The sequence below is a fragment of the Engystomops pustulosus genome, chromosome 4, assembly GCF_040894005.1.
Source record: "Engystomops pustulosus chromosome 4, aEngPut4.maternal, whole genome shotgun sequence".
In the NCBI taxonomy this organism is placed as follows: domain Eukaryota; kingdom Metazoa; phylum Chordata; class Amphibia; order Anura; family Leptodactylidae; genus Engystomops; species Engystomops pustulosus.
The window spans coordinates 132,286,637-132,300,098 of NC_092414.1; the positions used below are offsets into that span (position 1 = coordinate 132,286,637).

A 13,462-nucleotide genomic window follows, 5' to 3' on the forward strand; every position below is an offset into this window, starting at 1 on the left:
ATGACGTCTACACAAATTCTCCCCTGGTATAATGGCCACCACAGCCCCCAGTACCTGATGACCCCCAAGTTCAAGTCCCCTCCCCTGTGCTTACCATCTCATTCTCTCTTAAAAAAATAAGCAGTAATACATTCCTGTCTTCCCTCCTGCTTCTCCTCTACATCTTGAAGGATATATATATATATATATATATATATATATATATATATATATATATAAAAATGGTTTACCTGTGTGAAGATAATTTCTCATAAATGTAGTCTTATGGTCCCTTAGAAACAAGACTGTGTCCTTGGATACGGCCACCTCTGCTGGAGTGATTGCACAAACAAACAAAAGGCTTTTGTATATAAAATGTTACTGTATATCCTACAGCTGTCCTGTTGTAAAGAATGCTGAATCCAGGTGGTAAGGCAGGACTCAATAGCGCACATCTGGCCACTGCCTCCAAAATGTGAGGTGGTCTTATCTGAGGAAGCCATCTGGTTTCTAAGGAACAACATAGCCACCTTTATGAGAAATTATCTTCACACAGGAACATTATTTTGAATAACATCCAATTGAAAAAATGTTTACATATTAAAAATTAATTAAATTAAATGTGAATGCCCAGAACACCCATTTAAGCTTTTTTTCCTTAATAAAGTATAATGCAAGTTTATTATTATTATTACCTGCACTATTCATTTCGGAAATTTCCCTTTGCAGTCATACAAATACCTTTTGACAGTTATAACTGTTTCTTATTTATTGAATTGGTTGTGATGCTGAGCAAACAACCAATATAAATTGGAAATGGGTGGTTTATGTGTGAAAGATTTGTAAGAAGGCAAGTGCTTTTATTGTTGTTAGTCTTGTGCGTCCTCAGTTCCCCATTGATGTATCTAAGGCCAGTCTGAGACAGTTCTGATTATTGCTGAAAACTGCTTACACTGATACACATGGATTTTAGGGGCATATGTTATGGCTGAAACTCTAGTTCTCCTATAGTTTCTGTCTGTAAATCCTGTTATTTAATCATTTCTTGTGTCTTTGAATAAGGTGACAAGTCAATCTTTAATGATTGAATATTTTAGATATATATTTTCCTCTGGCATCCAAATGTTAAACCTTACAACCTGTGATGAAGAGGTTTAATGACTATGGTTACATTCCATGTGTGATTAGTTCAACTTCTCTTTGTTTATGTTTTTTTTCATATTTTATATTTAAATTTTCTTTGCTGTGCCAGGAGGTGGCAAACTTAGATTTCATTGATAAGGATTCCCACTGTAGAGGCTAATTATACAATCGGATGGTAATAATAAAGCCTGACATGTGTCTGTGAGTTTTAATAGAATGTCGGCACATACAAAGTAGGAAGTAATTGGATTGACAGACACAAAGCCAGTTATTATACCGTTATTATCTGATTGAAATAAGCCGGCAGAAGCACAGGCAACTGTAGCATAACTAATCTGATAATAATGAAGTCCACGCTCCCAGAAGCGTGCCTTGCTTACATGGGGATTGAAAGTAGATAAGTAGCACTCAGCCCACCCAGATTTCGTGATCTACCAATGCTCTGTACAGCGAGGTAGACCACAAAACATATAGACCTAATTGCCAAATAACAGTGATATTCCTCTACATTTCTCCTCCTTTAAATGGCTACGTGGGAATTCACTGTAACAAAAAAACGTAAATACTGTATAGCCTATGTTGCAAAAGTACGTGAAATTTGGATACATGTCAACATTTTGACACAAATACTTAGTTCTATGTCTCTTTAAAACATGATTCATGCCAGCTACTTTGGGCTTGCAGCTTGTTCCCATTAGTTCATTAGTTTACATACTTTAATGGGTGTCATATAGAATCTGTGCAAAATGAGGTACAGGTTCAGGGACTGAGATAGGAGAAGTTGTGATGTCATTGGGACAATGAGTCTGTGTCTGATTGATGGCTCTATTGTGTGGGTTCAACTCCTAGTAAGGCGGTGTACTCAACGGACTATACAGTAGTGGAAAAGGAATTGTACAGAATGAGTAAAGCTCCAAAGGAAAGGCAAACAAAATTCAAAAAAAATAAATTATAAAGCCCATTATCTCCACACATGTTTTCTATGTTAATGTCTAGGCCATTTTTCAGGGACCTTTTTGTCAATGCCTTCTATAAGTTATATCTTTTCATTTTTTTCTCTCATGGAAGCTATCTTGGTTTTTCAGGATGAAATATAGTTTTTAATAGCATAATTTGGGTCTAATTTATCCTACTGGTGAACTTTTATTAACCTTTTCTGTTCTATAATTAAAAAAAGAACACAAATCGAACATTGTTTTTTTCTAAAAAAAGAATTTAATCAAACTAAATAACATAAAAACTTTGGTCTCTGGGTCAATATGCATATAGGGATACCAAATTTATAGGGGTATTTTTTTTAATGACCTTCCATTGTATAATGAAGGGACAAAAACTTTTGAAATTTTTTGTCAATGTGGGCTGTATGGGGAGGGGGGGCTTTTTTTCGACTTGTAGATTTTATTTGTACACACTTAAGGTTCAGAAGCTTAATATAATTTTTGGTGTGATATGTTGTTAAAAAATGTCAATTTGGCCTTCACTTTACATTTATTTTTTAAATTTTTTGTTGCATGGGATACATTTAAATACTGTTATAGTTGTGTAGCCAGGGTTGGTTTGGATATGGAGGTACAGAATGTGTGTGATTTTATCATGTTTCCATGTTTGTCTGAGAGTGCGTTCACACGTTGCAGTTAAAACTGCATCGCAATCGGCTTTGAGGGGGTTTTAGGTGCAGTTTTGTCAATAGAACAGGTGAAAGACATGAAGTGAATTCGATTTTGAAGGGGAAACCTGCTCCACAAATGTCATTCACTCGTTCAGTTCATGTCTTTCACCTGTTCAATTGACAAAACTGCACCTAAAACCACCTCAAAGCTGATTGCGATGCAGTTTTAACTGCAACGTGTGAACACACCCTAAGGGTTTGACAGTATCTTACACCCATACTAATATTTGTAAAAAGAAAAAAAATATTTAAGTCCATTTAGGATATCGTTGTAATGGAATTTAGAATGGTGTGTTACAGATCTTATTGTGTTCATGCAAAAAAACTTTCTGCTATTAATGGAAAGGAAAGACCAAAGGGAGAAATTACCTGTAAGTAGGGATAATAAAGGCAGCTCCTTGGAATCATAATGCTGAAGAAGCAAGACAAGAAGCTGTGTCTGTACTGTGGATTTCTGCAGTTATGCACAAACAGTGGGGATATCACTCGAGGGGAGCCATTCCCAGCACTAACCCAGCATGGGCCAACAAGCATCAGAGAAATAACTCATACTAAGTACCTAGAACAATGGCTTCTGGCTAGTTTACAACAAGTTGTAAGTGTATGAAATAATCTTGTGTTCACCAGTAATCACCAGTTTGTTAGTATACAATATATTGCGATAAAGAGTTTTACTAACATAGGGAGCTAGAGCATTTATCAAAAGCCGCCATTCACTTCAGACCTTACAGCGTAAGAATTTATTATTATTTATTGCAATTTATTTGTACGTATGTAATTTCACCCCACAATGCACATTTCTGAAATTGCACCTACATATATTTGACTGTAGGAACTGACAAAGTTGCGGCATCCGTGTAGCGCTGGTATTGATAGACTATTCTGACTAAAGCATTAAGAATAGTAGGAGAGAGTTTAGCAAATTGACTAGACAGTTACATTAGTCAAGATAAGAGTGAATCAGTGTGACAATTAGTGTTTTAGAGGTTTCCATGGTGAAAAAAAGATGGATTTTAGAAATGTTTTGAGGTGTGAGCGGGAGGATTTTGCAAGTGAGTTGCTCTGTGATTCTATGTAAGGCGCAAACGAGAGGCAATAATGGTGATAGAATGGTAATGGTGATAGTCCTAATGGAAATGGAGACGTCAGGGTTAGAATGATTAGCAGACGGTGCAGATTTAAGAAGTTCAGTCTCTACCTAAAGCTTAATCTTTCAGAGCGAGGACATGATGTTAGAGACAGCAGAAAGACAATCAGTAGTGTTTATTTTTTGTAAGGCAGGAGGGATGATACATGCAGAAGTATATAGTATGGTTATCATCAGCATAAAGATGGTACTGAAAACCAAATCTGCTGGTGGTGTGTCCAGTGGCCATAGTATAGGGGGGAAGGGGGTTGAGAAGAGGACCTAGAACTGAGCTCTGAGGAACCATGAAGATCCAGAGAAGGAGATTAAAAGAGATATAAAAAGTTAGTCGAGAATAAACCAAGCATTCCAGGAGATTGGAGATGAAGGTCTTGATATATCTTGAAAAGGAAGAAAAAGTTAAGAAGGACTTGCTTACTTTTCCAGCCACCGCATTCTCGGCCAAATTCTGGTTTATAATGAAACATGCGATTACCCCAACATAGTGTAATATCAAAACCTATCATATCCACGTATTCATTAATAATTTCTATTTAGAAGGGTAGAAGGTGATCAGAGTTACTGTTAGTCACTCTCAGGTGTGAATTACATTTTTGGAGAGGACAACTTCATTTACAAGGCTCAAGGCAGTGAAGGGCACATTTATACCACCGCTGTCAGGCTGGGTTTCCAGGGGAGTCTGGGGACAGCTGCATTCATACATATGCAGTGTTCTCAGAATCTAGACACATCTATCTCTGCAACTAGAAGACTGAAAGTGATTACAAGGCAGGTGCAATGTATTTAAGTGATTAGATTCAATTAATTATATCTTATACTCTATAGCAGTGATGGCGAACCTTTTAGAGATCGAGTGCCCAAACTACAACAAAGATCCGCTTATTTATCACAAAGTGCCAACACAGAAATTTAATTTGTGATTTATACTCCCTTCTCTGTCACAGTTTTCATTGATACCAGCCCCTGAGGACACCAATAAAGCAGAAAATAGTCCCAGGTAGAGCTGTCACTTTAAAATAGCTCTGTGCACAGCAAGTCCTGGGCTGTCTGGGACTGCAGGAAGATACCTGGAGTCATCTCTGGTGATGGCCTGAGTGCCCACTGAGAGGGCTCTGAGTGCCACCCCTGGCACCAGTGCCATAGGTTAGCCATCACTGCTCTATAGGAAGTGGTGGATTTCATCTTAAACACCACAAATGGTTACAGTAAATCATAAAGAGCACTATGGCAATATGTAATTCATATAAAGAATGGTTACTGGTTACGGAAATAGTATAGAAGTATTAGTTATAAATAACCAATGCCCTGTTTCCTTTTAGGTTTATTCAAGAGATTGAACATGCCATTGGTTTTGGACCAACTAAACAATGTCCCTTGAGAGAGTTTCTTACAATGTACATCAAGAACATCTTCCTAAATCAAGTGTTGGCAGAGATCAACAAAGAAATCGAAGGAGTCACCAAGGTGTCAGATCCTTTGAAGCTTTTGGCTAGTGCTGACACAATGAAAATCCTGGGTGTCCAGCGGCCACTGTTACAAGTATGTATTGATCCACCAGTTTATTCTGCTACCAACTTTGTATAATTGAAGAGGTAACATCCCTGTGACATTTTTTTAGTACTAAAGTTCATAAAGCCTTTAATCTCATATTATATGGGGTTACGTTCACATTTCTACCCTGCCAAAATCCCAGTAAGGGTGCACAGTGCCGACCTCTTAGCACATTCTCAATCCATCACAGAATTAGCTGTGAATTGTCATATACAATGTAACATATACAGATTAGATACAGATTGAACAGTAGGAGATAGATTGGATCTTATGCATTGACCAGGTAGCTGCAGACAGTGTTAGGAAGCAGCTCTGGAGATCTGTGTAACCGTACCCTTAGGTGTAAAAGCAGGACAGTGAAAAATGCATTTATTTTCCAGGATTGTAGCTGCATTGGAGTCCTGGCATAGTGTCTTAAACACTACTGCTGTGAATTACAATTATTCATACAAAGTGTCACACAGGAGTGTACCCCCAATCTTGTAATCTTGTAAATCTTGTAACATAAATGCTTTTTTTACAGTCTTGCTGTTACTAACAACACACAGGACTACTTTACACTATATGAATTTCTGGTAACCTAGCTTTGAAAAAACTCTATTACTACTATTTTCAGGATAACAGACTTACTCATAGCACAAGCTGCACCTGAGCTGACCTGAGTCATGCTGTTCCTGAGGTCACCTCAGTCATGCTGCAGCACCCTTTTCCTCCTTTGTCCTCTGAACACCTCTTTTGGTGCTGCAGCTTACCAGGAGGTGTGTATAGGTTGTGTGCATGGGGCCTGTTTACCAGAGGAGGAAGGGGGTGAGAACCTGATTCATAGAATCACAATGCAGACTGGGGAGGTTCCTTTTATAATTCACAATAGCCATTAACTCATTTCAATATAATTATGCAGAGCAACTCGATACAGTAAATGATGTAGGATCTTCGGTTTTGGGGGGCTGGATGTACCAGAGAAGTTCCTTTTAAAGGACGTCTACCACCAGGATGAAGGATTGTAAACCAGGCTGGTGGTTGCATGCTGGTGTGTGCACCCTCTGGAAGAATCTGCTCTTTTAGCTTCTTATTCCCTTGTTTTTATGAAAAAAAAGTTTTAAATTATGCAAATGTGCCTGATGGGCCCAGGCTCCATTGACATAGAGACATACACCTCCATGTAAGTTTTTTGTGTAATAAATCATAATATATTTCACATTTTTTATTGACAGTACATCACAATAGGAAAACAACCTTCTCCAAGTCATTCATCAAAATACAAAATAATTAATTCCCGTCCTATCGAACCTGTTTGATTTGCTGCCTGTGCTCAAATGGTTAACTGTGTACTCTATGTCCCATTTGATAAAGCCGCATTTTCTGAATCAAGTGGGAAAGACAATGATATCAAAGTTTTGAGATGAACAAAACAATTCTGAGCTTTTTTCTGTCTTATATTTTGATGTCTATTTTGTAAGCCTTTAAACCTAAGATTCTGTTCTGGCGTTTAACTTGTGCATTTACCCTTCTCCATTGCCCCCTGAAATGAGCAGCACTCAGTGACAGCTTGGACAGTCCACTGAACATGGAGTTTCCAATGTAACATTTCCCTGGCGGTAACCCATGTTCCCCTCTGATCGACAGACTATGCCCCTTTTCTTCCTAGGCTGACACATCGATTTTCTTGTCTTGGTGTAAACCCGCATGAGTTCTTGTTTCTGCACATTCAAGCACTAATGTTGGAATAGATTGTCAGCTGGAGTGGGGATCAATAGTTCCCCTCTGAAAAGTTTTGGCTGTAAAAGATACTTATTTTTAACCTTTGCTCCGCTGATCTTCTCATGATATAAAAATGTATTTTTTTCTTTCACTTACACAATGCAGCTTTACATAATTTATGAGAAAACGCTTTGAAAGGTCATATACCGCAGACCTGCATAAAAGATCTTTTGCTTGTATTGCTTTACAGCACACAAGACACTATACACATTAAGTCCTGCATTGAACTCAATGTTTCTGTGTGATTGTAACTTCAGAGGATACAGAGTGTGTACCAGATCCAGTCTAAAGCGGCACACAAGATACACAGGGGTACACTGCTCCAAAAAATAAAGGGGACACTAAAATACCACATTCAGAACCCAGTGAGTAAAATATAACATTTGCAATTTTTTATTCATTACCATGTGGAATGCATTGAGAACAATAAAACATAAAAAATAGTTAATGATAACCTTAATTAATATCGCATGGTAAATCAGATTTCAGGCTGAAACAGACACTGTTTTATCCAACCCGCTGCTTTTACATGTGGGACACTGTAACCTTTTACAGGTTGGGTCACAGAGGAACCAGGGTAGCCTCTCAGACTTATTGGCATAATTTTAAAAGTTGATTTTATCAGGAAGGAGGCTATGGATAACCACTATAAGAAGATTACCACAGTCACAGTGCCTGAATCAATGAGTATAGTACTTTTCCTTTTGTTAGGTCTAAAAGATGTGCCAGTATGAACTGCTGAATAATGACTTCCTAAAGGTCTGGTATGGACAAGAATTTTAAGGGTACATTCAGCCTGGTTTCCATTAGTTAAATCTTTTGCTTCATTGATGCATGTAAACCCACTTTAAAAGGCTTTCCATCTTAAACAGTGATAGTATTTACTGTTTTACACATTGTGTCTAGGGTATCTAGTTACAAAGGAGCGCCTTTGGATTTATTTTTCTATTTTTCATTTAAAAAAAAATATTTTTATCACATCTTGGCCAACTACAGGAGGGACCAGCAGGGAGTCTTGCATTGAGAGCAGAGACATGTTATATTGTATACAAATCAGGAGCATCAGTGTATCATAATGTTAAATCAAAAAGAAAATGGGATATACCACCAAATTTAAACAGTTTACAAAATAAGAAAGTACTGACTGAGGTACTGAGGTGTTTTTAGCATATTTTCAGGTAACTGGATGTGTGAAAAAAATAATCTTTTATTCTTTTGTATAATGCAGTCAGACAGTCGGGTAACCCTGCCTCCTGCGGTCGGGTAACCCTGCCTCCTGCGGTCGGGTAACCCTGCCTCCTGCGGTCGGGTAACCCCTCCTCCTGGCAGTCAGGCTGCTCTGTACACTCCATGCATCTGGTGTCCGAGCCCTGCCTACTACATTTCCATATAGCTGGAGATTTTTCATTCATGCTGCAACCTAGAAATATGTTAAAAACACCTCCAGGGGACATACATATTAAAGAAGAAGGTACAGTTTCTGTGCTTGGGGGAGGGGGGGTGACGAGTTCTCTTTGAGTATAAGTGACCGCAGTAATAGCCGCTCACAGAGACAATACATGCACATTAATGACTAGATGAGCCAAGTAATTTATATCTTCTCAGTTTAACTGCATCATATCACCAAAGTCGGAAATGACAAATCAATAATCATGTTAGCAGCAAAAAAGTAGACTTGAAAAAAAAAGACTTGAGTATAAGCCGAGGGTGAGAAATGCATTGGTCACAGCCTCCCCAGTATATAGCCTGCCAGCCCATAACTCCCAGTATATATAATTTTTTGTGCTGAAAAACTAGGCTTATACTCGAGTATATATATATATCTAAAGCTATGAACTATGTGAAGTTCAAAGGTAGTAAACATTGCAAATGTAGTAAGCATCAAAGGTTATAATACACAATAAATACACCAATAAATAATCTATCTCCCTTTGGCGTCTTCCCCGACAAGTGTTTCGGCGTGCCAAGCCTTTCTCAAGGGGTGTTGCTATGTGGCTGTTTGGGATAATTAATGGCGTTCCCAGCCAACACCATTGTGGGAGCACCATTAAATATCCCAAACAGCCACATAGAGAAAGGCTTGGCACGCCGAAACACTTGTTGGGGAAGACGCCAAAGGGATATAGATTATTTATTGGTATGTGTATTATAACCTTTGATTCTTACTACATTTGCAATGTTTACTACCTTTAAATAGTTCAAAGCTTTAGATATACCTGTTTATATGCACTTTGCACTTTATGCACTTTAATACTTTTTTTCTGCTAACATGATTATTGATTTGTCATTTCCGATTTTGGTGATATGATGCAGTTATACTGAGAAGATATAAATTACTCGGCTCATCTAATCATTAATGTGCATGTATTGTCTCTGTGAGCGGCTATTACTGTGGTCAGTTATCCAATTCCATGTATTGTTATTTTTAATAATAAACGTTTTAATAAATAATATTTTTTATGTGAAAAGAAGATAGTTTTCCCTCATTTTTTTGTTCGTTTTTGGCCATTTTTCGTATTTGTGAGTGAATATTCTCATGTTTGGATAGGGCATTCCAATGATGCTTCACTTTCTCAGATTTGGTTAAGATTATTAAGATGTTCTGATTTATTTGTGCAGAAATGCTAATCTTTCACCACTATAGAGAAAAAGCACATAATTAATGAAGTATTGTATTTGAATTGTGAATATCCATATTATGTATCTTTAATAAAATCCCAGCAAATGACAAGGGACAGAATGTTTTTGTCCATATTGAACAGATTGGACTAAGTTAATTACATTTGAATTGCAGTATATGAGCAGATTGGACTAAGGTAATTACACTTACATTGTAGTATATGAACCGTATTAATGGAATTATCAAGGTGCAAAGCGCTCAATATTATATACCTTTTTCTGAACAATCCTCAGGGTGTTGGTGGTTTGTTCATATGGAAAGATCAACTCATTGACCTGCTGCCAGTCATCGTTGTGGGACCTGAGTTACATTTGATCTTTCTTTATAATAAGCTCTCATGTGATAGAGATCCAGCTGTCACTCACCTGCAGCGCAGATAGAGAGAGCACAGAATGTGTCGCTCACATCTTCCATCTTCCTTCGCCTTCATCTTAGATAGGCAGCTGAGAGAAAGGACTGTCTCCTTTAAATGAAGGCTGACATCGCAACTGACCAGAGTTGATGAAACTGCACAGGAAAAGGCAATCTAAGACCAGGGAAATTTGATTTATTTCACACCTGCATCCGGAGCAATATTTGTAGGAAGAAAATGAAGGCTCGTCTTGAACAATGTGTTGACCTAAGATGAGAAAATTGATTTGAGGAGTGTTTGTTACTCTCTGTGAAGTGAGGAGGGAGAAAAGCATTCAGTGTTGTTTTGACCAATCACTCTCTTAACCCATAGATATTAAATGCAATGTATGTCCCATCGTATCATGTACAGGCAGTCCCCGGGTTACGTACAAGATAGGGTCTGGAGGTTTGTTCTTAAGTTGAATTTGTATGTAAGTCGAAACTGTATATTTTATAATTGTAGATCAAGATAAAAAAAAAATTGGCCCCAGTGACAATTGGAGTTTAAACCTTTTTTGCTGTGATGGGACCAAGGATTATCAATAAAGCTTCATTACAGACAGTTTACAGCTGATTATTGCAATCTGGGACTATAGTAAAGCATTCAGAAGCTTCACCAGAGGTCAGAGGGGTCTGTCTGTAACTATGGGTTGTCTGTAAGTCGGGTGTCCTTAAGTAGGGGACCGCCTGTACATTAAAAATGTGATGTGGCAACCTGTGCTATGTAATTCACTACGTACTGACATTCACTATATTCTTCCAGGGCATATCATTCATTTACCATGGTTGAGGTTCAGATTATAATAGTTTATCAAAGATTAGCTCCACAAATACAATTTTGGAAGGTCCCATTTTGGTGATTAGATTAAAAGAGTAATGTGAGATTACAAACCAATTGGAATATCCTTACAGCATCTTTATATAGGATTTACCTGTGACAAACATCACCAGCTCATGTTTCACCACTGTGTTATATAGTATCCAGTCAGGAACAAATTTACTCTGAGATCTTTAGGTTTTTATGATATCAGAGCATTATCACACTTTTAAGGTTAATATGTCAGAAAGCACAGAAATCTGGAAGTAAATTGCCCACTCTGACTTTGAGTCAGTGGAAGCCTCAATAGTGAGAAGTGAGAAGTTTCACATTAATCTTGCAAAAAAAAAAAAAAAAAAAACCTGCAGCATCTGTTGAAATGTATCCTACAGGTACTGGTGGTTTATGGAAATTGTAAGTGTTGGTAATGCTTTTTCTGTGGTAGGATGATATGATGGCCTCTTTCATTATACCAGGGGTCGGGAACCTTCTTGGCTGAGAGAGCTATGAATTCCACATATTTTAAAATGTTTCTGTTTCTGCACAAGTAGATAGGTAGCCTCTGCACAAGCCCACAAGTAGATAGGTAGCCTCTGCACAAGCCCACAAGTAGATAGGTAGCCTCTGCACAAGCCCACAAGTAGATAGGTAGCCCCTGCACAAGCCCACAAGTAGATAGGTAGCCCCTGCACAAGCCCACCAGTAGATAGGTAGCCCCTGTACATGCCCACCAGTTGATAGGTAGCCCCTGCACAAGCCCACCAGTAGATAGGTAGCCCCTGTACATGCCCACCAGTTGATAGGTAGCCCCTGCACATGCCCTCCAGTAGATAGTTAGCCACAGCAAAAAAAAAAAAAACTCACATACCTGTGCTCCCAGCTGTCGGCTCCTTGTTGCTCTTCTCTATGACTCAGGTGCCACAGCCGCCGTCATTGTTGCGATGGTGCCTGGGTTGCACTAAGGACCCAGGCTGCGATGTTACATGATCAGTGCTGTGTGTGTCTTAGATGCACACAGCACTGATCTCTATTAAAGATTTGTCTGCGAGCCAGAGGCGGCCTTAAAAAGTGCCACATCTGGCTTGTAATGACGTATAGTAAATAGTACATTGTCCAGTATATATGAAATATGTTTCATCCACAACTCTATATCTTTTTTTTTTTTACACCTTCATATAGTGCATTTTTATGCTACACCATTGCACAAAGATTGTCATCACTTACATCTGTCTTGTCCCCAAATATAATTTTAACAAGCATCAAATATCATTGTATATATATGGGAAAGTGGGTTTATATTGTATGTTTTAAAATAAATTACATGCTCTCCACTGAAATCCCATTTAGTTCCTGTTGTACCCGGTATTTATAAAGAGTGAGTAAGTGTGTGTGCGGGGTGGGGGGGGGGGTACAGAACATGAGGCCATTTACCACCATACATATATTAGGGGGGATAGGTGACCACATGTTCTTTGGGCTCTGAAAAGACCAGTCTTCAGTTCAGAGGTTAAAAGGCTTTAAAAACTCCAGGATGCCATAAAAAGCTACCTGCACACTTTAAAAGATGCAAATTGTCATACATCTCAGCAAATTTAGTAATTGCCCTAGTTAAACAACTCTTATACCTTCAAGATTAATATTTTACACAGTGTTTGATCTGACATCTAAGCCATGTGTACACCTCTTTTGTACATGCCTCGGCATAGGCTGAAGATAGATACGGTAGTACACAATTAATTCTGGGTTTCCAGGTAGACCCAGTAGACCTCCAATGCCATTTGGTTATTAAGTAGTTATTACAGCAGATATCTGCAATAGTTTCTTTAGGATAAATTACCTTATGTGTTCTGAAAATGCCAATGCTGGTGCAGAAGAGCTGATCGGTTCCCCAGGCCCTAGGTTTCTGTGTGGCAGATACATATATTATGAAATCTGCTATAAACAATGATAAAATATGGAAACTCTGAGAAAATACGTAAAGATGGGTGGTGTTGCTGGATGTGTTAGTTTTCAGACACAATAGTGGCTGGCTGTAACAGGGTATTACTGAGCTGTGCAGAGAAGGCGTGAGCAGCAGCAACACCGCAGAGCTCTGCAGAGCCAACTACTACATAATCGCAATGCAGCTTTTTCCAGCAGCCGGTGTCCCCTGAATGGCAGGGGATAAGAGATTGTGAATGGCTGATTAAGACTCCATAATGATAAGCAAATCACCATTTAATGCAATTTGCTGTAAAATCATAAACTCAGCAATGAGAGTGAAGTGAAATTTCTGCAGTTCTGTAAGGGTTGTGCTCCTCCAATAATACTTCTGTTTTTCTT

The 13,462-nt window shown here is 38.4% G+C and overlaps 1 protein-coding gene across 1 annotated transcript in view; it reads left to right on the forward strand.

Moving 5' to 3' along the window:
• The window catches only part of EXOC4 (exocyst complex component 4), a 261,581-nt gene that overhangs the window by 159,566 nt on the left and 88,553 nt on the right, over nt 1-13,462 (forward strand). Inside the window, exon 11 of the mRNA XM_072147478.1 lies at nt 5,258-5,477. Within this exon, the coding sequence (XP_072003579.1) occupies nt 5,258-5,477 (220 nt within the window). The remainder of the gene's footprint in view (nt 1-5,257; nt 5,478-13,462) is intronic.